Source organism: Carlito syrichta, unplaced genomic scaffold (assembly GCF_000164805.1).
Source record: "Carlito syrichta isolate Samal-C Ts95f unplaced genomic scaffold, Tarsius_syrichta-2.0.1 Scaffold305809, whole genome shotgun sequence".
NCBI lineage: Eukaryota > Metazoa > Chordata > Mammalia > Primates > Tarsiidae > Carlito > Carlito syrichta.
In genome coordinates, this window is record NW_007249905.1 from 505,500 (window position 1) to 533,339 (window position 27,840).

Genomic DNA, 27,840 nt, shown 5'->3' on the forward strand with positions numbered 1-27,840 from the left:
CTCCCTCTTTTCCAACAGGACATGCTGTCTTCTTTTCCCACCTCTAGGTCTCTCCCAGACATCTCCATGGATGAGAATCAGGTCCAAATTCTTTCTCTTTATCCTTAACCTTCCTGTCTTCATGATCTGCATTTCCCACATGCATCCCATTTCCACAAAATGTTGTCTAATGAACGTGCCATCTCATACCATGTCTATGTTTCTGAATAGTTTGAGGACTTATCAAGTGTTTCTGTGCCTAACTCCATTCTCCAAATTCTGTCTCAAGTCCTAGCTGTCCCATGACTTCTTTCCATACTCCTGCAGTTCAGACCTGGATATTTCTAAAGTTCCTAGAAGTGGGACACACTGACTTGTATCGCTCCAGTCCAGCCTCATTCAGTAAGTTATCTTTTTCTTCAATGATATTGAAAGTAGCTTGAGAACAAGGTACATCTTTTACTTTTATGTTAGTAATTACAACACTAGCAGTAATCACATTTATAGTACCTGCGACATGCCAGGAAATTAACAAATATGTGTGGAACATTACATATTTAACCTGTGCTACCTCTGACCCTCACAACATCCATGGAAAACAGATACAGTCACTCTTCATTATTCACAGATTCTGTATTTCTGAATATACCTACTTGCTAAAATTTATTTGTAGTCTCAAAATCAAAATTCACATCAAATGTGGACATGTGCAGAGTGGTGAAATGTTGAGTTATCCAATATGCATGTTACCAGCTGAGGCTCTGCAGTTTTGTTTCAGGCCTCACATTATAAACAGGTGTTCTTTTCATGGTCTGTTTAGTGCCATGTTTTAATATTTTTTGTGCTTTCTGTTGGTGATTTCATTGTTTAAAATGGCCCAGGATAGTGGTGAAGAACTCAAGCACAAGAAAGGTGGGCTGTGCTTTATATAGAAAATACATGTATTAAACTTTGTTTAGGCATGAGGTATGGTGCTATGGGTTGTGAGTTCTATGTCAGCGTATCAATAATATATGCTAAATAAGGTGTCTTTTTTTTAAAAAAACGGAAACACACATAAAACAGGGTTATTTTGATTGGCTGATGAAAATGTAGTGACCAGATTCTCAAAGGACCATAATCTTGTATTTCTAGGAGTGGTGGTTGAGTTTTTGTTAATTAGGTACAGTGTTTGCTGTAATTTTATAGAATGAAACTACCACAAATAATGAGAATTAACTTACTATTATCTCTTCCTTTTTTGGGAGGGGGATGAAGACATAAGATAAAGACTAAGTAATGTGTTAGTTGCTAGACAATCTGGAATTTGAATTGATATACAATTTTGTCAAATTTTAAAGTTTCTGATGTGAACAGTGCAAATTCAATCCTTCTATGGATAGAATCAGACTCAGTATCAATTTTCCAGTGGCCAGTAAACAAAAACAGAAACAAAAGCAAATGAATAAGTTTTTCTCTTTCTCTCTCTAATAATTGGATGTTCAGGGCACTTTTCTGTAAAGCAGTGTGAATCCCTCAAATATTACTATTTATTAATTATTTATCCCTTATTTACTCATTAAATATTTCACCAAACAGTTGAGTCTCTACTATGCTTCAAGTACCAGACTAAGCCCTAGGGACAAAATAATCTCAACAAACTTAAAATTTACTGCTGGAGGCAGACCTAGAAACAATCATTCCAATGTTATATGTGACAGTGCTATAGTAGGCATGCTTATGAGATTGCAAAAGCCCAGAGAAGTGGGAAAAAAAATTTCTGCCTGGGATTTGGTGAGAAGATTTTTGAGAAAAAAAAAGATATTTGATTTGTATCTTAAAGAAACATATGTCAGATTGGAAAAGGAAAAGCTATAACAAGTAGAGCCTTGGAGGTATGACCAAGTGCAAAGGCTTGGAAAGAAATATGCCTGAAGGAAAGAGTCTTTGGAATATGCTGTGCTAGTATCCAAAAAGAGATTATTACTATGGTTTATCTTTCCAAGACATAAAAGTGTATTTTAAAAAAATTAATATCTCACAACTCAGGGTAGAACTCAAAATGAGAGTCAGCTTAGTATTGTAGAGGTTCATAAAGTAGCTTTTTGTTCTTAGTGGGCATAAAATGACGGTGTACATTATAGCTGATATTGTCCAAACCAGAATGAAATAGTTTCACAGTTATACCCAAGGGTGGGTACTTTCAGGAAAGAACAAGACTTTGAACAGAGCTTCACTTTAGACCAAACAGTTGACCAGGCAAAACCTCTACAGCTGACGGTGCAGGTGCAGCAGACATGTGCTGTGCTAAAGTCACCTCTTGGAGATCTTCTCAGTGGCTAACTGGCTAGTTTACAGTATCAATTTTTCTTAAATTATTTTTTGTAGAGATGGAATCTTGCTATGTTGCCCAGGCTGGTCTCAAACTCCTGGCCTCAAGCAACCCTCCAACCTTCATCTCTCAAAGTGCTGTGATTACAGTCATGACCCACAACACTCACCAGTTTATACTATAAACAATCTCATAAGTTGTTTCTTTTGTTTCTTCACTCTTTACTGATCTATTTCAAGTTTGGTATTAAAAACAAGCAATGAGTAACACATATATGCTTTTTAATGGGTATAATCATAATACAGAGCAGTTGTATATTAGAGTGAAAAAACTTCAGGAAGACAGAGTAATAAATAAAAGGAAACAGCCCTGCTCTGTGGTTACTCTGTTCCTTACTGAAGTAATTATGTCCGTTTTAATGGAACTTGGTGTCGATTTAGTAAAGAGATACTTTTGGGATTCAGTCATGCATTTTTCTATAAAATTAATGGTAATTAAAATTTTTACTTCTGAAAATTCATACTATAAAGTTTTTAAGTCCTAATTGTCTTCATTTGACATGAAAAAGTTGTGTACTCTTTTGGTTTAAGAAAAGCATAAGGGTTATATATTTTGCTTGCTCTTTTTTTCATTGCTAGTGGCAACACATGATTGCTCTTAATAAAAGAGGACATTAATTCCCAAAATGGAAAATTCAGGTGGCTCTTGTAATTGTATGCTGTCTCTCAGTAGGGTATATAATCTGGGGAAATTTTAACTTCATAATTTTATTAATTTCTTAAGATGAAAACAGTATTCTGATTTATGATGCTGTCAAGCAGCATTAAAGTAAACTTTTTATAAATTAAAGTCAGAAATAGAAAAAAAAAGCTTTACTAACATTGAAAATAGACCTGATTGAGTTGATGTAGGGGGAAAAAAGCAATAATAATTTAAAATTTTATGGGCAAATATTCAGTTCTATGAGTATACTCACTTAAAGTATCTATGTAAATGTCTCACATACTGAACTATGATTATTAAGCAGGTATAGATAGTATTTAAAGATACAAGAATAAAATGTCTTAGATGTATTTGGAAACTCTGCTGAATAAAATTTTCTGTGAACAAATTTCCTGCAAAGAGCCACACTTCCCTCAACAAAAAAGTTGCCTTGTAGAAATAACCATGATATTAGCTTTTTGTGCACTATTCATGATAAAAAAAATCATAGAACCAACCTATGTGCCCACCAACAGTTGACTGAATAAAGAAAATGTGGTATATATACACCATGGAACACTATGCAGCCACACACACAAAAGAACGAAATCATGTCCTATGCAGCAACATGGATCGAGTTAGAGATCATCACCCTACGTGAACTGACATAGAAACAAAAAAATGAACACCACATGTTCTCACTCATATGCGGAAGTTAAATGACCACAAAGATGGAAATAAAAGACACTGGGGATATCAATAAGAAGGAAGATGGGAACAGGGGTCAGGGTTCAGAAATTACCCATCGAGTACACCGTTCACTATCTGGGGAACGGGCTACCTGAGACCCAATTCTCACCAATACACAATATGTCCATGTAACACATGCACGTGTACCCCTGAATCTCAAATAAAAATAATTTTTAAAAAAATGCTAATTACAGGAGTCATTTGAAAAAAGAGAAGGATCTCATGGGTTAGGATGAATAATGCCAGTTCCTATGTTCTTAATTTGTAATAGTATCAGAGTCATTTTGAAAGCCTTCTAATTCTCTCAAGGTCTTCACAGTTTAATTTGTTTGATTTCCAGTAGAAAAAAAATATATGCACCAACTTGTATCTGCATGTGCATGTGTGTATGTGATGGAGTACATTTCATAATTTACTAACCAGATGTCCATTCTTTTCTTATGATCTTGCTCCTATAGCCATTCTGTGTCTATACAGTTAAGTTATGTCTCTTTCAGCAGCATATCATATCAATTTTTGTATTGAATACAGCATTGCTAGCCACTTTAGATAAAATACCTTGCACATAACTGCATTTAAGAGAATATATTCTCTTTAAATAGCTTTACTTAACCTTTATTTGGTTTTTACTCATCATTTTCTAGGGGCAAATAACAAGGTTGAAAGAAGCTCAACTGTACCTCTCTGATTATTAATTTTGTTGTTAACTAATTCAGCAAACATTAGTTGAACACCATCTGTAGTTAGGATTCTATGCTAAATCTCATTTGGGAGAGAGGGGCTGGGGCTTGGGCTGGTCTAAAGATGGATCAGAAAAATGTCTTCATTTTCAAAGATGTGCTCATGACCCAAGACAGAAAGAGATCTAGGGAAGAAAATTCTGTTGGAGGAAAGAAGGGGGTGTGGCACACAATAACACAAAAGGTCCCTGGTCCTAAACCAAGAGAAGAGAGGACCAGTCGAAGGCCCAAACTTCACCTGCGTGTAGAATACTTATGTACCTAATCCTAACTTGTACTCCACATTCATAAGATAAAATAAAGTTTAAAAAAATGCTGTTGGAATCTAGAGACCCAGAGGACCAAGAGCTTACTTGGGAAGACTGAGATAGACCAAGTCAGTCTGAGAGCACAGAGGAAGAAAAAGCCAGAGCCAGGGACATACAGTGCCTTCAGGAATCAGGAGAGGGTTCATGTGTGGGGCTGGAAAGAAGGGCAAGCCACACGTACGGAGTGTCTGAGATTCCAAGATGGAGACTTTGAGTTGTTGTTTATGGGGTGGCCCCAAAGCTCCAATGTAGGTATTTGGGTAAAAAGTGACATAGTCAGAGCTGTCTCAGGACAACTAATAGTACCACAGTGTACAGCATGGACAGGCTATAGGTCAATGTGTGAAGGAGGATCAAAAGGAAGAGCATCCAGAGTGAAACAGGTCGAAGTCATCAGGGGCTGACCTAGGATAATGGGAAGAGAGGAAAGAATGGATGGATAGGGCCTTGTGTAGACAGACTCAGGAGGGAAGAAAGAAAAGAGAAAAGTCAAGACAGCATTTCCATTCTAGCCTAGGGACAGTTATTCTACAAAGAAAGTGGAAGATGCAACAACATTTGGAATACAAAATTAATTTAGTTTATGTCAGAGTAATCTTGAGGCATGAGCCAATTAGAGATGTCCAAAGCCCTTGGAGATGACAAAAAACAGAGGCATTGTGAGGTATGAGAAATATTGATTAAGGTTATATACTAGAGTTTACAATGAAGCAAAGAAGACAATACATATATGCAATTTCAGGTATGAGGAATATTGATTAAGGCTATATACGAGAGTTTACAATGAAGCAAAGCAGACAAATACAAGAAGTACAGAGATCTCTGAAATTTCAGGGACAAGAATGATCATTTTCATAGGGAGATGGGGCTCAGTGTTCTGGCATACAGAAAGGCTTACTAGAGTTGAACTAGGATTTTGATGGGTAGAGATGGAAGAAGAAGGGATTTCAGAAGAGGAGGACATTCCAGATGCCTGAAAGACACCAGAAAAGTTGATGACACAGGAAAATGCAGCTGGCATTTGCAAGGGAATGACAGGAACACCAATGTACTTAGGACTCTGTTAGCACTTTCTTTGATGAGAAAGTAGGATGGAAACAGAGAAACCTATTTTTTCTTTTTTTTTTTTTTTTGAGTTGGAGTCTCACTCTGTCGCCCAGACTGGAGTGCAGTGACCGCTCCCGGCCATCGCAGCCTCGACCTGCTGGGCTCCGGCGATCCTTCCGCCTCAGCCTTCCAAGTGGCCGGAATTACAGGCACGCGCTACCATGCCCGGCTAATTTTTTTTTATTTATTGTACAGATGAGGTCTCGCCTGCCCAGGCGGGTCTCGAACCCGCGGGCTCAGGCAATCCACTCACCTCAGCCTCCCAAAGGCGCGGGATTACAGGCTGAGCCACCGAGCCCGGCTGAAACCTTGTTTTTGACTGACCTAAAATGACAACAAAATAATTAGTGAAATTGCTCTATTTAAGTAAAACCAGTTAATGTCCATGACTAAAAATTTGGTTATGTTCATTGAGTCCATGTACCCCAATAATTAGCTTAATCAAAATACATCCCAAATATAGCCTGGTAATCTCAATTTCTTGAACTTCAGCACCTCAAAGTCTTAAAGCTCTACACATTTGAGAGTTAGGGATAATTTAGTGCAAGAACACTTTGCCTGGTGTTTCAACTGCAAACAAAAGAATGAGAATTTTCTTTTTGGAACTATAACTTGCACTTTGTGTCAACAACTTTAGATGTTGTTTTTAAATATAAATGCCAATAGCAGTATTTTATAACTGCTGAGAAAAGCTGAACTTTGTTACTTTATTAATGTTTTAAAATTAGAAAAAACTGTTTCATTCTTTGTACGAAAAAAAGCTACTTGAGAATGCTCAAATGGTGGTTATCTTCCTCTACCTCCACATATACTTTTAACATTACAATTTTAGAAATGGACCCTGGTGATATAATATAGAGCGCAGCACCGACGATTTTCATAGCAGTTACTTGCAGTGGTGTATGCATATAATTTTAGCAATAGATGCACGTCTGTACAAATCAGGATATCAGTATTATCTATGAATGGTTCCATGATTCCAAAAAGCCTTCTTTTCCTCTTCCCCCCAATAGTTAATTAAAACAAAATGAAAAACCACAAAAAAGCAGCAAACTAAACAAAAAAAAAGCAACAGAACAAAACAAAAACAAGCAAACAAAAGACAATCCTTGTATTTTCCAAGTGAAATGCAAATAAAACAAATGAAGAGTAGTCTGAAAGAAAAAAATACCTAATCTGGGAGTTTTGCCAAACCTTTATTTTAATGAACTTTAGGCAGAGAATACAAGAAGAGTATGCTCAAAATGCAGAAATCAACTCAGCATTCTTGGCAGGAGTATCTTTCAGTCTACAGCGCAAAAAGAGTTAATCTGAAGTGCAACTAGAAAGTGGCGTTAAATATGCTTCATTTGCCATTCCACGTGCTTTGTTTTAATGGCAAAGGCAATACTGAAATTGGTGCGTACTTAAACTTTATTATGGAAATAAATGGTGTTGCTTGAAAAGTCTTTCGTGGCAAGAAAAAATATGCTGTGAGGAGTTATTATTGAATTTCCTAGTTTCTCAACCAGAACAATTCTGTATTTGCCTCGTATTTTAGGCAATGGTTACACAAAATTAAATATTATTTTCCCTCTAAACAAACCTTAAACTATGTCTTCTTTGCATGTTATAGTTAATGTGCTTTCATTATGCTTAATGTGCTTTTAATAGTCTCCTATGGCAAGATGGTGATATTAAATGTGGGAATAAAGGCTCCCCGACACCACCTGGACTTTACTGAGTGCCTTTTATCTGAGGGCTCAAAGCACTTCACACATGTTCTCCTTCAGTCTCCCCTTGATGTGTAATATGGGCATTTTATGGTGAGGACCCTGAGGGAAAGGATGACGAAGGGAATGGGGTCATTTCTAGAGCTCACATTAGGCACAACCTGCATGTCTTCCTCCAGGCCAGGCTGCCTCCAGGGAGGCTGCCCTGGCCTCCTGGGGCTACTAGTGTGTCTCATCTCTACTAGTCTTTTCTTTCATGGGCTTGTCTCCCTTACCTGGACACCATCAGACGCAGGGATGTAACTTGCCCTTTTAAATGTGTCTGTCACATTTCTCAGGATTTCTACCGACATCAAAAGATCGCCTGCATAGAAATTTTTCCTCTGAGTTAAATCCAGCAGGGTCTTGGTCACCTGGGACATGCCATCACCAGCCAGCATTCGCTGCCCCTTAGCAAGGTGTTCTTTAATCTGCAATGGTCAAAGAACAGAATAAACATCAGAATCTTCATTACCATTTCTCTGCAAATCTTCGTCAAATCATTGTATTTACAACTGCTCAGTCAACTTTAAAATAGCTTTGCAATTTCTTGGGAGGATTTTAAGGTTGTAAATTGTGTATATCCCATCCTCAGATGGATAACCACTCAGCATGCAAGAATTAATGAGTGTATACATTTTGGCAGCCTTCATAAACTTGCCATTTCTAGTTAGAACACACAATTCAACACATTGGGGGAAAATGTGTATTCATTTAGAGATTTAATTGGAGTAAAAGTAAAAATATTTTTGCATGTGGCAAACACGGGAGATTGTTGAGTAAGGTGTAAACAGAGATGAGATATTATAAACACTTCAAAGTATCAATTTTTACTGACAAGCTGAGCTTATTAACTTTTGCCTTACCTCTTAAAATAAACACATCTATATAGCAGCAGGATAAGTTGTCACAAGAAAAATTTTAACTTAAGAAAATATCTCTAAGTTTCAGAGGCTTACTATGACATGATTGAAAGCTAATTACTTTAGCTTTAATTTTTTTAAGTAAACAAAAGCAGAAACAATAATAATAATAATAATAATTCTCTGCTAAGTCTTCAGTAGCAGAAAAAGCCATTAAAATGCAAAGCTTAAATTGTTTTGATGGCCAGAGAAATGTGCCAGCCTGTTCTCATATTTGCTTATCTTATAGCTCCAGGAAGGAAAAACAACTTATAACGTGAAAGGTGGTAAGGGAAGAGAGAGAAAAGAGATAGCAACTATCCATTATACTTTTACTTGTTTACTAGAAGGTTGATCTTCATCTTCATACAACTAAAGATGTGATAAAATTAACTTAAAAATCATAAGATAATCAAGAACCAGCATAGCAAAGAAATACTGAAATAGAAAGGTTAAAGTGTAATCATTGTAATTACCAACTTCCCATCAAAAACATGCCAAGAAATTCTTTAAAATATGGCAATCAATCTGGACTAATCAAAAAAGGATGGACTTTTAAAGTATTATATTCTAAAAAGTATTATCTTGACACCTCAACACCTTCAGACAGTTCTCTTCATCTCTAAAATCATCTAACACTCTTTGACAAACTAAAAAAAAAAATCTTCAGAGACATATTTTATTTCCATTGTGTTATGCTAAAAGAAAACATACTTAGGCAGCATATTTTCCCCCCAATTTTCTTCTTTTATTTATTTTTATCTCTCTTTGGTGGCAAATGGCTGTCATGGCATCAATAATCTCACCCTTGCCTATCTCTTCAGTCTCAGTGCTAATTGCTATGGAGTGGCATTAACATATTCAATTATGGTACAGACTCCGCATTGGTCAGTAAGGAGGACACTGACCCCAAAGTAGAAGCCAGCTGGGTTGCCACAATGACACATGCCACCAGGCTGGACTCCAGTCCTGCTTCTAAACCACTGGTAATTATTTGCAATTTTCTCTTCAGGTCATGTTCTCCATGACTTCATACTTTTGCACTAGATATTTCACCCTCCTTTCTTTCATTATCTCTTATTTAAAACCCATTCAGGTTTAGTTCTTGTTCTTTTAAACATCTAAACAGAGATAATCAATTTCTTCTCTGTGCTGTCCCTCATACACGCATCACTTTTTTTTTTTTTTAAGTTGGATTCTCACTCTGTCACCCAGACTATGGTGCAGTGGCACGTCAAGTCTACCTCAGCCTGACCTGCTGGGATCAGGCAATCCTCTTGCCTCTGCCTCCCGAGTAGCTGGTACTATAGGCACACAACCACCCCTGGCTAATTTTTTAAATGTATTGTAGAGATGCAGTCTCACCATGTTGCCCAGGATGGTCTCGAACTCTTGGGCTCAGGCAATCCTCTTGTCTTGGACTCCCAAAGAGCTGGGATTACAGTCATGAGCCACCATGCCCAGCTATGCATCACTTCTATCACAGTGAATAGTAATTATTTGCTTGTGCATCTTTCTGTCCTAGTATTGTAGTCTCTCTGACCTTTGAGGGTGGGTTCCCTGTCTTTTTTACAGCCATAGCATATAATACAGTAACACTTTGTTAGGGTGAATTCAGCTGTTCTAACTATACCTTAGTGGTGTAACAAAATGGAATGGACTTTAGAGCCAGGGATGCCTAGGTTTGTATTTCAACTTTGCAGATGATTGTGCAATTGAATGCATTGGAGATTAGCTTACCATGTCTCAGATTAAAAAAAAAAAAAGACCTATATGGTAAAAATGTTTTTAAAAAACATTTTCTTAATTCAGATGAACCCGTGCAAGACTAAGATGGTTGGTAGAAGCGTGGTGGAGAGCATCTGGCGTCACTGTGGTCTGTTTGTCCTGCATGACCTAGGTCTCAGAGATATCTAACACCTCCCCCTTACTCACTGTGCTCTAGCTTCTCTGGTCTTTTGTTCTTCCTCAACAACCTTAGGTACATGTTTTTCTTAGGGTCTTTGCATATGCTCTTCCTTATTCCGGCGACAGTCTTTCTATAGAGAGTCACATGGCTTTTATGTCATTTTCTAAAAGAAGTCTTTCCTGACTCCCTACCTAAAGCATCCTTTTCAGTCATCTCATTCTGCTTCATTGAGCTCAACCTTACTTGCCATTGGGCTGTCTAGCTCTTGGGCTGATTTATCAGCTTCATGAAGAAGATTTTGTTTATTATTATATTCCCAGCAACTAGAAACGTAACTAATATATTGGGTAAATGAATTAAATGAAAGAATAAATGAATGAGTCAACTTTGTCCTTTGCTTACATTGTTAGGTCATAGAATTAAGTAAGGCACATTAGAAAACTCTCCTAACCCGTGAAGCACGGTCCATAGCAAACACTGGTATCAACTAGTATGATAGAAATAAATTACCTAGCTTAAGAGACTGTGTGGCTTCTGGGCTGAAACATGTCTGTTTCAGCAGGCGGAGTGTGAGGAAAGTTTTGAAGAGAAATGAAGTTAACAAGGTCTAACCTAAAAAACGTCATACAATTCAGTCCTCAGTTTTGGGCTGGTAAATGCAAATCACAGCTGTGATGTTCAAATATGCAGAAGATTAAATTGTTCCCATTAGGAATAGAATGCAGCCATGGTTGCCAAGGTAAATAATGTTTGACTGCCTCCCACCAGGCCTTTATCTATTATTTTGGCAACCCATACCTACGCCTGTGAGATTTAACTTGCACAGATCTAATGCATGCTTCCCCTCAAACAAAAACATTGCAATATTGACTTGAGTCTTGAGAAATAAAACATTTAGACATGTTTTCTGTTTCCAGTCAAAAGAGTTACAGAAGCACAGGTTGGCTCAACTAATAGGAAAGCCAGTCTGTCACGTCTGGGTCAGCATCAAATCCGGCCCGAGTCAGTAGTAAATTAACGTCATTGCCATCTGACAGCTGCTTAGCAGGCTTATGTGGAGTGAGTGGTTATCAGTTCAGCACTCAGCAAACAGGTGCGCAGATCACAGCACCAGCTCTCACAATTGGCCCTGATTAACATCCTTCCTGGCAGTTCAGTGAAAAGCACTCAGGACAAATACCTTGTAATATTTTTATACACTAGTGTAGACTATTCATAGCATTCATACAGAGGATAAAAAGTGCTTGGATGAGATACATTTCCATCTAGAACATATTTAGTTGAAAGACAGTTTCCAGGTTCTTGATTTTCCTTCCATAATACAAGCATGCTGTGAAAGGTTTTCTTTACCTCCCACCTACCATTTTACCACCTGTAACCTAGAATGGAAAATCCAAATTTATTTGCTGGATGTTTTTTTCCTGGATTATGAAAAAGTTGAGACCAGATTGCCCTTTATTTGCATTCTACCTTTCCTCCTTTGTTGTTGTCTCTGTGGTTTAATTATATGGTTATTTCTAAGATTTAAATCCCATACAATCCCTTCTTCTACCTCTCTCTCTCTCTTTCTTTCTCTCTCTCTTAAATATATGACCTGATAGCCTATATCTTATTTAAACACTGACTTCTCATATTGCTACTTCTTTTCTATTACAATCTTCTCCCTGGTTCTTTTCAAAATCAAAATCAGAAGTAGAAAACCTGACTTGAGCTCAACAACATTTTAGGGTGCAAATATAATTTTTCAATTACCTATAAAGCACACTTTCTGGAAATCTTGCTACAATGTCACATTCAAAGAACAGCTGGAATAATAAAGCCTAGATTTAGAAAAATTATCTCTCTCCTGGGATTTTTTTATTTGTCTCTGAACAGGAGAAATTACTGCATGGTTGTTATGATGGGTTAACATAATGAGATTATGTTATGAGATTAAATGTGGGAATTCAGCGACTGTTTCCTCTTTGTCCTCATCTTTAATTTTCAATTCCTCCAAATACTGGCTATATGGTATTTTTCATCTTGATCCTTTTCTCTATGGACATGTAATAGATCCTGGTCCAGGTTTTCAATTCTTAACTTCCAGAACACTAATTCTTTCTTCAACTGGATCTACTTGAATATTTATTCTATTCACTAATTCCATTGATATATAAATGATAAAGAGAGAGAGAGAGGTCGAAGAAGGGATTGTATGGGATTTAAATCTTAGAAATAACCATATAATTAAACCACAGAGACAACAACAAAGGAGGAAAGGTAGAATGCAAATAAAGGGCAATCTGGTCTCAACTTTTTCATAATCCAGGAAAAAAACATCCAGCAAATAAATTTGGATATATATATATATATCAATGGAATTATTGTATATAGATATATATATCTATAGTGAATAGAATATATATATAGTGACTACATATATGTATGTGTGTGTGTGTGTGTGTGTGTGTGTGTGTATAGTTGGAGTCTCACTCTGTCACCCAGACTGGAGTGCAGTGGCCGCTCCCGGCCACTGCAGCCTTGACCTGCTGGGGTCCAGCGATCCTTCCGCCTCAGCCTTCCAAGTAGCTGGAATTACAGGCGTGCGCTACCACGCCTGGCTAATTTTTTTGATTTATTGTAGAAATGAGGTCTCGCCAAGTTGCCCAAGCGGGCCTTGAACCTGCGGTCTCCGGCAATCCACTCACCTCAGCTCCCAAAGTGCAGGATTACAGGCTGAGCCACAGAGCCCGGCTAACAATATTTTTTACTTATAGAAGTTCTGTTTAATGTTTTTTATATTCTGCCATTAGTTGACCGTGGTTTCTGTTCTTTCATCTCTTATTTTAATCAAACATATTATAGTGTTTTAAATATTTTCTATTATTTTTACTTCTTGCCTTGCTAAGTATCCCTATTCCAGCATTTGCTGATTCTCCCTTATGGTGTTTGACTTCATGACATTTGCAATTATTATAAACTTATATTCGGGGGATGTATTTATTCTGTGATATCCCTAAGCACCTGGTTTTGAAACGATTGTTAGAAACACTTTTTGGTATATTTTTCTGGGGGAGGAGCCCTCAGGTAGTTCAATAATCTTGGATCAATTTGTTCTAATTTTTATGGTAATTTCATACAATTCCCAAGTAGGTTGGACAGTCAGTCTGATTCCAGAGTTCATGTGCTTAACTACTACATGTTGACTTGGTTTTATACAGTGTTTTAATTAGATAGTGACAAAATATTTAAATAAGCATTAAATGAACAAAATATTTAAATAAATATTTAATAAATATTAAAATGTTAAGATAAATATTTAGCAAACATTAAAATGTTCAAATAACCATTTTGACAATATTTAAATATATTAAATATTTTCACAATATTTAAAAATCATTCTCAACCACATTTGTTTTAATGAAGTATTAATTATTTTTCATAAGAAGAAAGAATACTAGAAACAAAAGACTTGAAGCAACTCACCAAATCCTTGAAGTATTGAAAATCATTTGAGAAGTATAATGTGTAAATGTTCCTACCGTCATTTACCAACACCTACAGAAGATTTGCAGGTAGTTTTACTCGAGTGCAGGGAAAAATTCTGTAAGGCTACATCAAAGACTTTATATTTCCCCTGGGGGGAATTTTTTTATTCTTTTAATCCAGTCATGAAGCAGTTCAAACATGTTTTATAATTTTTGTATTTCTTTCTGTTTTTTACTTTTTATTTTTAAAACATTTTTATTTTAAAGATATGGGGTACAATTCAGGGTGTATTTCTTTTTAAAATTATAATTATCATTGATCATGCCTGCTCATATTGCAACACCCTGTATTGCTTGAAGTAACAAATCTAAAAAGGTTCTGTGTCACTCACGTTTAATACTGTTGACAAAATCAACAGTGAAAGGGAAACAAATTAAGTCTAGAAATAGTTGCTTTTCATTGTTCTGGATTAAGCCTCCTTGCTCTTTATATAGAGATGTGGTAAGGGTCATGGATAAAGAGTAGGTGTGTTTCCAAAATAGCCTTATTGTCCTAATGTCACGCTTCCCCCTGCCAGCCACAGTTGTCTCTATTATGTGAATACTAAAAAAAAGGATTATCATAGTTGCTCTGTGCAAATGACACACTTTAAACATCACATATTTATATATTATTTTCAGCATCAACTCCTACAGTCCATCTGTAAGCTAATTCAAGGTATTCACAGTTCCAAGTGGCTTCAATTAAAATATAATTATGCATAAAGTTTCTTTTCATAAAGCAATGATCTAAATATACATCTCTTGATTCAGTTCATAATTCTGTCATTTTATAAGACCAAAGTCACTCACTGGATAATGGTATTAGATTATTTACATATCTATCTGAAATCTCCAGGAAAGACCAAGACTATCCTGTATGGAAAAATAATATATACCCTTGGTTCTAGTATATGAATATTTCCTAATTTTTCCTATACTTGATATAAAGAGCTTGTGGTCACCTCAGAGTTGCCTTAGGGCTAGAAATTCAAATGTAAAAAGATAATTCTTGTATAGTGACACTATGATAGGGCGGATTTAGTCTGGAATTCCCCCACATAAATCACATATGTGTCACATAAAACCCAGAAATGCGGTTTGAATAACATTTGACAAAAGGGCATTGTGTATCCATTTCTTGTCCCAGGAAACTTTGAAGTGAGAGATAGGATAATATGAATTTGAGGACTGCAAATTATTGTTATGAGAATAAACTGAGTAATGAAGCAAACTGAGCCAGGTACATATTATGCATATTTTCCTGTAAATCCTGGATATTTTCAAAATAGGGATGGGAGCATAGTAAATTTGCCTACCCAACAGAAACTAGGAGTTTCTTTAATTTAAAAGATTTGGCTACAATTCAAAAAAAGTACAATCCTGAGCAAAGGACCTATGTAGATGAAACTTCTTTTGGACACCAAACTAATCTAAATAGTCTCACAAACATTTTGGGCCAGAAGATGAAACTAGAACATACTCCCTAAGCTTCAAATGGTATAGTGGTCACAGACTAGGATCCACACTTTTAGGAACCACTCCAGTGGGAAGCAGAGCACTTAATAGCCCAGTGTATCTTTAAGGTTTTCTCAGTCCTATTTCCATTACTTGACTTCTTGGTTCTAAGAATAATGCATCAGTCAAAATAGGATTGTTATGTTATGAAAACAAACAATACCAAAAATTTCAGTGCCTGAAAATGACAAAAGGAATATTTCTCACACTAGCCATGCTACCTGTGAAATTCACATCACCAGAGAGGCTCTGTTCATCATAGTCTTTAAGGGGCTTGAAATGATGGAGGATAAAAGACCTTGCACTGGCAATGACAGTCTCAAGACTGCCATGGCAAAGACCACCTCCATATACAGTCAACTGACCAGAACTGGGCACATGAGTACCTAACTTCAGGGAGAGGAGGAAGCACATATGTCCAAAAGAGGAAAATCAGATATCACCCAACAGAGTATGTCTTGTGATGGTTAGAAGCTGATTAATAATCATTTAACTTCTTTGCCCCTCTCCAAGGCCAACACATTCATCCACCAAAACATCAACCCTGGATAAAATCTACCACAGAAATGCTTCTCCGACTTTAATATGAAGCACAAAGGTAACTTTTCAAAGTTCAGATTCTCCTGAAGTAGGTCTGGGAAAGGGTCTGAGATTCTACATTCCTAACAAGCTTTCAGGCATAGCTGATACTTTTGGTCCTCAGAAAACATTTTGAAGAGCAAGGCTCTAACAAATGCCTTTTCCGCATCTGCATTCGCATCCAAGTAGCTGTACTTGGCTGCAGAAAAATCACAACTAAACTAGCTAGCCATACTCTAAATTCTGTATTTCAAACTTCAGATTATACTCAATGCAGCCTGGTAATCCTATTATATTTCTCTAATAGGCTTATTTTCAACCTCCTGGAAATTACTACTGTATACCTTTTCATCTTTTCTGAAAAGACACACATCTCCTCCTAAATCCTCACTCTTAGTTAATGATCCTGCTTCATACCAAATGGAGAAAAAGGAATCCATCAGATGAAAAACCCATAATCTCTCCCACACAAAACCTATCAAGCTCTTTTCACTATGTCATCCTTCCCATATGCTTTGCACTGGCTACAATGGAACAAGAATCCTTTCTCTTACCAAAGTCAAGTTTTTGACTCTTAATAGATCTCATTTCTACTGATCTTCTTGGATGTTCTTTATTTTTCTTGTTTCTCTTCTAAATTTTTGCTATTTCTTTATGTTGCATCATTTCTTTTAATATAGAAAAATGATCTAGTATTTTCATTAAAAACAAAACAAAAGAATACAAAAAAATCATTTTTTGACATTGCATCTCCTTCTAACTACTACCTCATTCTTCGGCTCTTGTTCATCATTAAAATGTGGAAATGGGTGAATACACTTCCTTTCTTCACTTCCTCATTTCTCATTATTTATGTTGATGACTTCCAAAGTTATTTCCTGTCCCAGAGTTAGAGTCTGAGTTTCTCACTCCTGTATCCAACTACTTCCCTCCATATTTAATAAAAACAACTGTTGTCAACCCCCAGTCTCACCTGTCCCAATTATTCCTTGTAGTCTTGCCTCTCCCACCTCAGAAAAATGACATCACAATCTTCTGACTGTGATCACTAAACCTTAACAAATGGCACCTTCATTTCTCATCTGGATTCCTGTCCCAGGTTCCACAGCTTCCAGCCCCACCAACCTATGGTCTGTTCTTCACCGAACAGCCATAGGCCCCTCCTTAATCAGACTGAATCACGTCTCTTTAATTAGACTGAGTCAAATCACTCCTCTGCAATACCTTCCCAATGTACTTAGAATGAAATCCAAACCCCTAGCAAAGGCTTTAAAGCACAACATATTCTTTTTTTCTCCTACCCAGCTCTCCACCCTTATCTCATGATTCTCTCCTCTCGTTTACAACTCTGTTGGTAGGTCTTGTCTCATTTCTTTAAAGACCTCAAGATCTGTCCAAATGTTATTCCCTTTACATGGCCTATGCTCTCATTTCCTGACAAACTCATTCTCTCTACCCTTCTTCACCTGTCCATCTCAGGAGATGGAACTCATCTTTCAGGTCACAGTTTGACATGTCATTTCCTCAGTTCCCTGAGGAAACCTCAGTGATTTTCTTATCTATAGTAAGAAACATGATTCCCTCTGTTGACACCTCTCACTTCCTTTAACACACCACAATTTGTAATTATGTATCTCATTTCCTGTTTACTTTATGCTAATTTGTTATGTGTTATGCTGAAGTTGTTCTCCAACTCTGCTTGGCTCATAGTTAAAACTAAGCAAATATTTGTAGAACAAATTAATGCATAGATGAACAGATAGATGAATGATTGAATAATAGAGTATACTTTCTTTTGAGGGGTCCTTAAAGTTTTGTTGAGATTTTTCCTCATGAGAAATTTTCTGGGTTTTTGACCAGTGTAGGAAGCTGAGGAGATAGGATAAAAACTTTAAAATGCAGAAGCATGCAGTGATTCATGTCTGTCGTCCCAGTATTTTGGGAGGCTGAGGGAGAATTGCTTGAATCCAGAAGTTTGAGACCAGCCTGGGCAACAGAGCAAGACAATATCAAAAAAAAAAAAAAAAAGCCAGGTGCGGTGGCATGTGCCTGTAGTACCAGCTACTTGAGAGGCTGAGGTGGAAGGAACACCTGAGCCAGGTAATTTGAGGCTGCAGTGAGCTGTGACCTTGCCACTGAACTCCAGCCTGGGCAATAGAGTGAGGCCCTGATCCATAAATAAATAAATAAATAAATAAATAAATAAATAAATAAATAAATAAATAAATAAGCAAAGGTGCCCTTTCCCCCACCTTTTAAGTACTTTGGGATCTAATGCCTACCAAGGGAGGAGTCCAGCGTTACGCACCCAGTGGTTCTTCCCCTCACAACATTTGTTGCATTTGGAGTTGCTAGGGCAGAAAGCTGGCTCACAGATCGAAGAACCTCTGAAGGGTAGGCTGAGTCCTCCACCACGTCTGACAGGATGAGATCACATAGACTCTAGAGACTCCATGGAGGAAGGAAGACTAAGCAGATATCATCCTAAAACTGCAAAGCAGCCCTGACCCAAGTCAATTTCTGAGTGAACTGAAGTATCAACTTCTCACTGTATCTGAATAACCAAGGAAAGGAGGGAGTCTTTCTGGTGGACACGAACATAGCTTGAAGACTCTACACAATGTCTGACTTTCAATAAAATATTACTGGATATGCAAGGAGGCCAGAAGATATGACAATTTAAAGGAAAATACAAAAAATATAGACTCACGGATTATCCACATATTAGAGTTAGGAATTTAAAATAACTATGGCTAAAATACTAAAAAAAGTAGACGGGGGGGAAAGTACAAAACAGACATTGTCCATTCTTTGATGAAGAATTCTGAAAGAGTTGTAATCTTAAAAAAAAGTAAACACATAAAATGTATATTCTAAGCCAGGTGTAGTGAACTACAGCCTGTGGACCAAATCCAGCCCATTGCCTGTTTGTGTATCAAGTATCAAACAGCCCAGCCCGTTTGATTATCTACCACCTGAAGCTGTTCTTGTACCATAAAGCAGAGTTGTATAGTTAAAACAGATGCCATATGGTGTGTAAAGTCTAAAATATTTACTATCTTGTTCTCTCAGAAGCAGTTTTCCATCCCTGTTCTAGACTTATATAATACATGAAAGCTAATACAATTGAAACAATTTTACAGGCATAATGGCAACTCATTAGGGATTTGTGAAATATGCTGTAAATTTTGACATATATATTGCCTCAAGATTTAAACAACACCAGGCTTTGAAGTTTGCTTTTTTCCATGAGCTTTTTCAGAGTAAATAGCATTCAATAAATGTGAACTATTATTGCTGAACACTCAGTGAATTCAAAATTTTATCCAGGACCACACATTAAAGGCTCTAAATGTGGAATTGAACTTAGATCCCAAAACTTTAACATGTGGGTCTGGATATAATTAAGAGGCTCCTGCCCACTTTAAAGGAAGAAATCTTCTTTAACCGTTTTTTTTCTTTTTTGGCATTGTTGGGTTTGCACTGATTATTTGAGGTTTAGGATTGAGGACTGTGGCAAACTTGGAGTTTGGCAACAAAAGTAACAAGTCACTCAAATGCTGTGTCTTCAGCAGTTAGAACATGGGGATTCCCATTATTCCATGAGAAAGTCATGTAATTAGAAAAATATATATATGCAGATGGCAGATTCATGCTGTATATTAGTCATAATAGCTTCCAGGTATTGGATGTGAAATATGGCCTGGTAACAATCCTATTTAATTGGCCTTGGGTGACCTCCTTATTGATCATTGCTAAAGATGTCCACGAGATTATGTTGCCCTGCCAGGAATGAGAACTGCTTGAGTTAGCATCCTTGCTTTTGGTCACTCACCATGTCCCAGCTTGTCTGCTACACAGAACTTGCAGAACAGGTAACTCCTTTATCCCAGGCTCACTCACACTCTACTGACTGGTTTATAAAAACTATGGTGGCTCTTTCCCCCCCAAAATAAGATTTGGCAATAAATTGTGTTACCCTTTTTGGGCAATGTGCTGGGCATTTGCACAATGAGGTGGTGACCAGAAACTGTGATATGTGAGGAGTTTTGTTGAAATAGAGTAAAATTAACCTGGGAGAGAAGCATGGGGAGAAACATGAAAGCAAACTTCTTTTATTCTCTTTCTCTCTCTGGCTCTAGTGCTTTCTTTTAACAAACTACTCATAAAGATGAGGAAAACAGGAGAATAAAAGTCCTTAAACAGAATCCAAGCTCTTTGCCATCTATGACTTTCTATGACTAGATAAATTTATCAGTCCAACATTTGTATTTGTTTAATGAAAGCTTAAAAACAGAAGTTTTATGGAACCATTACTTGAAAAGGAAATGTATACCCAACTCTTCACTTCTTCCTATGGGAGGGCTTCCGTTAGAGTCTTTGCCTTTAGCCTTCCCAGGTCTTTATCACTCTCTTCTCCAGAGGAGGAGTGACTGATCTGTCAGGTGGATTTAGGAGAAAGCATCACATGCCTGCCTCACAGAACTTGCATTCGCTTTAGCTCTGTCCACCTGCACGGCCATGCATTCTGCCAGTTCTACCCAGCCTGCCTCTCTAGGTGAGTGTGTGTGTCTGTATGTGTGTGAAAGAGAGAGTGAAAGAGGCAGGGGTTGTAGAGAAAGAGACAGAGAACAGGGAAAGGAGGGAATTTGTCTATGATTATCTGGGTGTGCCAACAATAAATGTGTCTCTTAGTTCAAGGGGAGGCTGGCCCACTTGGTCACAATGTTCAGTCATTTTCTCTAAATAACTTAGTAAGTAATAAGAAATGATATTTTAAATTTATTTGACTCCTGTGCCTATTTCTCAACAGGTTCGGCAATTATGTTTACTTTGTGTGGTGTAAAATTCAGAAAACACTCCAGTATCAAAGCAAACGCTACCATATAGAAAAATAGGATATTTCCGAGAATCTCACTACATATAGCACTTTGTTCCTGTGTTGTCGATTTTATTTAATTGGGATTATATATTAGTATTTTGTCTTTTTTAAAAGGAAACTACATTTGAATCACAGTGTTTAACTTTTTATCTTACAAACTTTCCAAACATACATTACAAATATTAACGTATGGAAACTGTTCTTCAATGGCCAAATAATTTCATAAAGTGATAGTATCCATCACTCTACATTTCTAGATATTTGGGGGCTAGAAAAATTGCACATGAAAGATAATACTCATTATTTTCATGTGGTTAAAATTCAAAAAACATTGAGTCTGGCATATCACCTGCTCAGGACTGTCCAACTGCAAGTATTCCTTGATGAATAAGACACACATCAGAGACGGGCTCGGTGGCTCAGCCTGTAATCCCGCACCTTTGGGAGGCTGAGGTGAGTGGATTGCCTGAACCCGCGGGTTCGAGACCCACCTGGGCAGCGAGACCTCATCTCTACAATAAATTTAAAAAAAATCAGCCGGGCGTGGTAGCGCATGCCTGTAATTCCGGCTACTCGGAAGGCTGAGGCGGAAGGATCGCCGGAGCCCAGCAGGTTGAGGCTGCGGTGGCTGGGAGCGGCCACTGCCCTCCAATCTGGGCGACAGAGTGAGAATCCAACTCAAAAAAAAAAAAAAAGACACACATCAGAGTTGCTGTCTACACAAGCATCATGGAATAGCCACAGCATGCTTGGCATTGTGTCAGGCACTGGAGAAATGAAGATTTTTTTTTAAGAAATATTGCTTTTGTCTTCAAATAATTTAAACTAAATGTTCAATATGACAGATTAATGATTTTTATGTTTGAAACTTAATAGCCCCTTCTACCTACCTCAACTAGTTAATACCTGGGAGTTCTCAGAACATAATCAACTGATACGATTTCATTTCAAACTTAGTCTATTGCTCTATGTCTATGAAATAAATATAATTATATAGAATATATACATACTAATCTATGTGTCAAGAGTTGGAAAACATAGACCCATCTCTTTTAAATAATTCTCTGCAGAGGATTAGAATTAATTAATTATAATTTAATAAGCCTTGTGAATACAGACAGGCAAGAAAATAAAATCCCTTAAGGTTAAATCTCGAAACGATAAACTCTACCAGAAGAGAAAAATGCATAGCCTCCAAAGTAATTTAAAAATTTTGGGGACTCACAAATGCTCTGTATCACAGGCACTATCTAGCTTTGCTGCTCAGACAAATTATGGCTCAGAGGAGGAACAGAATGAGTGAGACTCTGGGGGAAAGTTTATCTGATTTCTGTCTCCAGTTGACTTTGTGGAGTACAGATATCGAGGCTGACCGGTAAGGTGGGCATCGTTTAAGGCAGAGACTCATGCTGTACTGCCCTGAACGTAAAGGAGAATATTTTAATCCTTTGGCAAGCCCAAGATTTGTGTATGTGTGCATGGATAAGTGTATGTGTGTATTTTTAGTGTGTATGTGAGCATAATTTATGTGCCAAAATACATGTAACACGTATCCCATCTACCTATCTACCTCTCCAACCTCAAGTTTAACTATATTTCTCTACATATACAGCTCAAATTAACAATATGGTGAGTTCTAAAATTTTATTCTTATCGAGATGACTATTTAAACTCAGAATAAATTTTCTGTACACAAAGATATTGATACCTCATAGTTACACAGCTCTTTTACAAGTTGTAAATATTTCACATATAGAATCTCATCTGTTCCCCCAAAATCTCCACAGATGCTAAAATGATGGGATGAATTCCATTTTGCTAACAGCAAGCTAAGACTTGAATGAGATCATATGACTTTTCCTAAGGACACATAACCAGAAAATACTGCTCCCAGCACCAGAGTCTAGGGCAGCAGATTTCAAGTCAAAAGCTAAGAAAGTTGACTGGCCTAAAGAAAAATGATTTGCTTTGGAACAACCATGCCTGGGTGTGACTTTCACCCTTTACCTCATTTAAATGGATTACTTCTCTGCAGAACCTCAGGTTCTTTCTATGCAAACTGAGAAACATGCAGGTTCTTGTAAGGACTGAAGTTAATACATGAAAGTCCCCAACCAAGGATCTGGTACTTTTAGGAGATGAATGACCCAGCTGCTTTTTATTCAACAAGATTCTGCACCTGATAATTGTACCCAAGTCAACAAGCCCATGTGTACATAGGCCATCAATTGTTGACTGAATAACTTTAATGGAATTTACAATTTGAGATGTCATTTCTTCTATTTTAGAACATATCTGTCTCTCTCCATTATCAGATGGCTGCACTCGAGAATGAAAACACATTCAAACACTGCTGTACAAAACACTGAAGTTTGAAAGTAAAAATACTTCTGCAATAAAAGTGATGTCATTCCTTCTTAACAAATTCGTAAGAACTGGTTTATCATTTACTTAATTCACGCTAGTACTTCCATTCGTCACTGTGATAAAACAAGAACTGAATAAGGATATAGTTAGATTAAAGTAAACAAAGCCTAATGTCTAAAATTAGGGAGAAATAAAAGCCATTACAATTAAACTCATAAGAAGGTTTTTGCTTATCCTTAATTTTGAAATATTATGTTCTGAGCTGTTGACAGCTATTAATTAAAGAGCTTTACATTTCATACCCTTACATTTATATTACAAAGCTAAGCTATGTATTATATTCTGTCACTGTCTATTTTTGTTTATTACATTTTATATATTGCATATGTTATCTTTATATACACTTTATATATACTTTGTATTTTATCTTTACATACACACAAAAAGTGTATTCTTTAAAAATGTGAAAACCAGATGCTAATATATTTACATATGCATCAGTAATTAAATTTATGATCATTTGGCTGTGTAAAAAAAAATCAGGCTATATTTATATTTGTTATATCTGTATTAGGGGAATCCCAAAAAATTGGAACTTATTTTTTTAGAATAGTATATTTATTCTTGCATTTTTGAATTTCAGTGACCTTCAAAGTACTCTCTGTTCAATGCAATACACCAACTGAGATGCTTTTTCCACTGTTCAAGGTAGCTTTTGAACTTTTCAATTTTGATGCCTTTTGGTGCTTCTGCAGTTTTTTTGTTTCACCTCTTCTACAATGGCAAAACATTTTCCTTTGAGAACTTTTTTTCATCTGGGTAAACAGAAAGAATATAACTTGGGACAAAATTGGATGAATAGGAAGGGTAGGGCATGGAGGCCATGCCGTTTTTTGGTCAGAAACGGCTGAATGCTCAGTGTGATGTGGACAAGAGCCCTCATAAAGCATTCATCATGAAATGGGCAAACACAGGGACAGAATCTCAAACAACAACAACAAAAAATTTACTGAAGCCAAACATAGCCTCTCACAACAATGCCAGCTGGTACACTGATACTGATGGGTTCCGGGAAGACTTACCTAGTGGGGGAAGCATGTACCACAAGCGGCTCATCCTCCCCAAAATAATTCCAGTTTGTCTTTGGTTCCCCCGGTATACATAAACTTTATTTACATTTATGTTGTAAATCTATATTTTAAAATGTATGCTTTTATTTATATCATATCATTATATAACATAGATATAAAACTTGGTAATTATATAAATATATTTATGTATCTGCCTATATTGCAAGTGTATATTTACAAGATACATAAGGCTCTATGTATCATCAATTACTGATATTCACAGAAATATAGAGTTGGCCCTTGAGCGACATAGGTTTGAACTGTGCAGTTCCACTTAGCAGCAGATTTTCTTCTGCCTCTGTCAAACTGAGACAGCAAGACCAGTCCCTCTTCCTCTCCCTCAGCCTACTCCACAGTATTGTGAGAATGAAGACCTTTGGGATTCATTTCCACTTAATTAACAGTAAATATATGTTCCCTTCCCTATGATTTTCTTAATATTTTTTCTCTAGTTTACTTTATTGTAGGAATGCAGTATCCAATACATAAAACATAAAAAATAAATGCCAGTCAACTATTTATGTTATCAGTGGGGCTTCCTTACAGTTCAACGCTAGGCTATTGGTAGTTAAAATTCAGGGGAGTCAAGAGTCCCGGATTTAACTTTTGCACTAGATGTTGGTGCCCCTAAGCCCAGTTGTTCAAGGGCCAACTGTTCCTATGCACGTATAAGTACACAGAATGACAGAAACAGGCTCCACATAGTTAAATAATGGTGAACTTAATTACTGATTTAGTGTGTAACATGTTAGACAACATTTGGCTTTTAGATTTTTAAAAATGCACTTTTGTTTTCTGGTAATTGAATAAATTCTAATTCCATGAATTAATAAGGGCTGTTATTGTACAAGCTATTTCTCCATCCATAAGCAAGTATATTCTCCAGGTTTTTTTTCTTTCTTTCTTTTATTTATTTATTTTTTTGAGTAGGAGTCTCACTCCGTTGCCTAGGGTGGAGTGCAGTGGCACAAGCATAGCCACCCCAGCGTCAATCTGCTGGGCTCTGGCAATCCTTCTGCCTTAGCCTTCCAAGTACCTGCAACTACAGGTGTGCGCTATCACACCCGGCTAATCTTTGAATTATGGTAGAGACGAGGTCTTGTCTGGTCTCAGACCCGCGGGCTCCAGTAATCTACTTGCCTGGGCCTCCCAAAGGGCAGGGATGACAGGCTGAGTCCCCGAACCCGGTCTCTTTTCAATAAATGCATATTTTTGATTGACAGTGAGAGCAGTAAAAGAAAGCACAAGAAAACATAAAGGCCTTAAGTAAACATCTCTCCTGCCAAGGGTCCGCTTTCCAGTTGGCTCAGGCTTCTGTCCTGCCCAGCATCCGCAGTGTTTACCATGTACGGAGGCCGTCTTGACTGTCAGGGTGAAATCACAACAGTTGGCAATAATAACAATGACTTGTACTTGTAGGATACCCAGAAAAATGTAATTGTGCTAACAATATTCATGCATCATACTCTGTGAATAATTCAATGGTGTGTGGGAAAAGAAGGACTATTCTTGAAAAATTTGGCCCACGTAATCTTTGGGGAGTAATTAAGTTTCTTTAGGGCAATAACACTCATTCTTTTCATGACTTAAACTGTAGCGAGAAGTTTGATACCTAAGTGACACAGTTTTATCACTTCATATACTCATCCTCACAACTTACTGGGATCTTGCTAGGACTTTTCATCCCTACATAGCTTGCATCCAATGGTGTGTCTGGCACACAGGAGTTGCTCAAAATTGAACAAATAAATCAATGAATATACAGTTATACATACCTTGATAAATAAGTGGGAACCTGAAAATACCAAGTACCTAAATAATACACGTGTGTGACTTCCCAGGACAAATGCCTTCCTTTGAGATTAGAAATGCGTAGTATTTTGAAATAAGTCATATGTACTATTTAACACAGACTTGAGCCCATCACAATACGGAATTTAATTTCTATGGATGAAACTGAATCACAGATTTTGCTCAGGCCTTTTTCCCATTTGACAAGCGATTCTTTCACTTAAATAGCAGGATCCATAACAGCTCAAGCAGTAGGAACGAAACAATTTAGCACTGACTTATAAAAATTAGCTTTCTGTCACATCCCTTTTTCCTTCAGGCATTTTTCCCCCCAGAGAGTTTACTGATTTGATTGTACAGCAGAAGGTTAAATTCTCACACAATGATCATCAGCAGAAGATAAACAGAGCAAGTACTAAAGCTGGCTTTGCACCTACTGAATGCTGCAAGTGTCTGTACTCATTGGATATGCATCTTGCAAAGCTCGGCTGTTCCCAGAAGGCCACTCCATGAAGACTGAGAGAGCAGCGGCGGCTAGTGGTGCCTGTGTGTCACAAAGAACAGAGGAAAGCTTTATCACAGGGTGCTTAAAGGCATCACGCCCTTGGGGGTCAGCCTAGAAATGGGGTTGGTACTTTTTTTTTTCTTTGAAACACATCTGCATGAAATTGTTATTTTGATTATTTTTATAATGTATGTTAGTCACACTGAGAAACCACGGCACCAGCAATATTTTCTGGATCTCTTTGTTGGCTTCATTTATTAGGCACTTTACTAAAATTGTTTCATTAATTGCTTACTGGGCAGAATTATTTATGGATATAGAAGAGAAGCAAGATTCCATAAGCAAACCCCACATGCTATTCTTAGGTGACGCACGTCCCTGGGCATGGGTGGGGGCCCCACTGTACCTGTGGCATTCAGAGGACACTGATTGAATGCCAAGTCTCCTGCTGGAGTTCTCTTCCACACCATTGACATCAGATAATCCTCTGGGCATATTTCATAAGGTGCTGCAATTTAAAACAGAGGGACTTGAATGTCAGCAGTGTTTATTTATTTTTGTTTAATATTGGCAATAAACAACCCTCCAATGCATCTCTCTAACTGCACAGCCACTTCATTTTCTTCAACGTATATTGTTTACTGAAATGCTAGTGACATAAAGATAAATAAAAACCACCAGATTTCATCTTTGTGTCTACACAGTATGGGCAGACTTGTAATTTCTCTTTAAACTGCTTACTGTGTAGTCTTTTTTATTAAACTCATTTGTGTTTGCCTATAAACTGACCATATTCAAGAATATCAATCAAACATCACTCCAATACTCATAATATTTTAGGATGTTACACAATCATGAATTTCAATAAATTCAACAGCCATATCAGAATTACTAACTATAATTTTTAAGAGTATCACATGTTCTCACTCATAAGCGGACCTTGAACAACTATGGTAATACTATAGGAAAAGGATCGGTGGTAGTGGGAAACTGCTGGGTGGGGCAGGGGAGGAGGGTACGCCTCATTAACAAGAGTATCTGCATAATGAACACTTGTATGCCTAACACTAAATTGTACCTCACATCTTTTTTTTTTTTTTTTT

General features: G+C 37.1%; 1 protein-coding gene across 3 annotated transcripts in view; it reads right to left on the minus strand.

Moving 5' to 3' along the window:
- The window catches only part of ADGRB3 (adhesion G protein-coupled receptor B3), a 731,019-nt gene that overhangs the window by 369,996 nt on the left and 333,183 nt on the right, over positions 1-27,840 (minus strand). For all 3 annotated transcript variants that reach the window (XM_008062740.2, XM_008062741.2, XM_008062739.2), the window contains 3 exons: positions 27,144-27,245; positions 26,670-26,776; positions 7,885-8,079 (listed from right to left, as the gene is read on the minus strand). In XM_008062740.2, the coding sequence (XP_008060931.1) occupies positions 7,885-8,079; positions 26,670-26,776; positions 27,144-27,245 (404 nt within the window). The remainder of the gene's footprint in view (positions 1-7,884; positions 8,080-26,669; positions 26,777-27,143; positions 27,246-27,840) is intronic.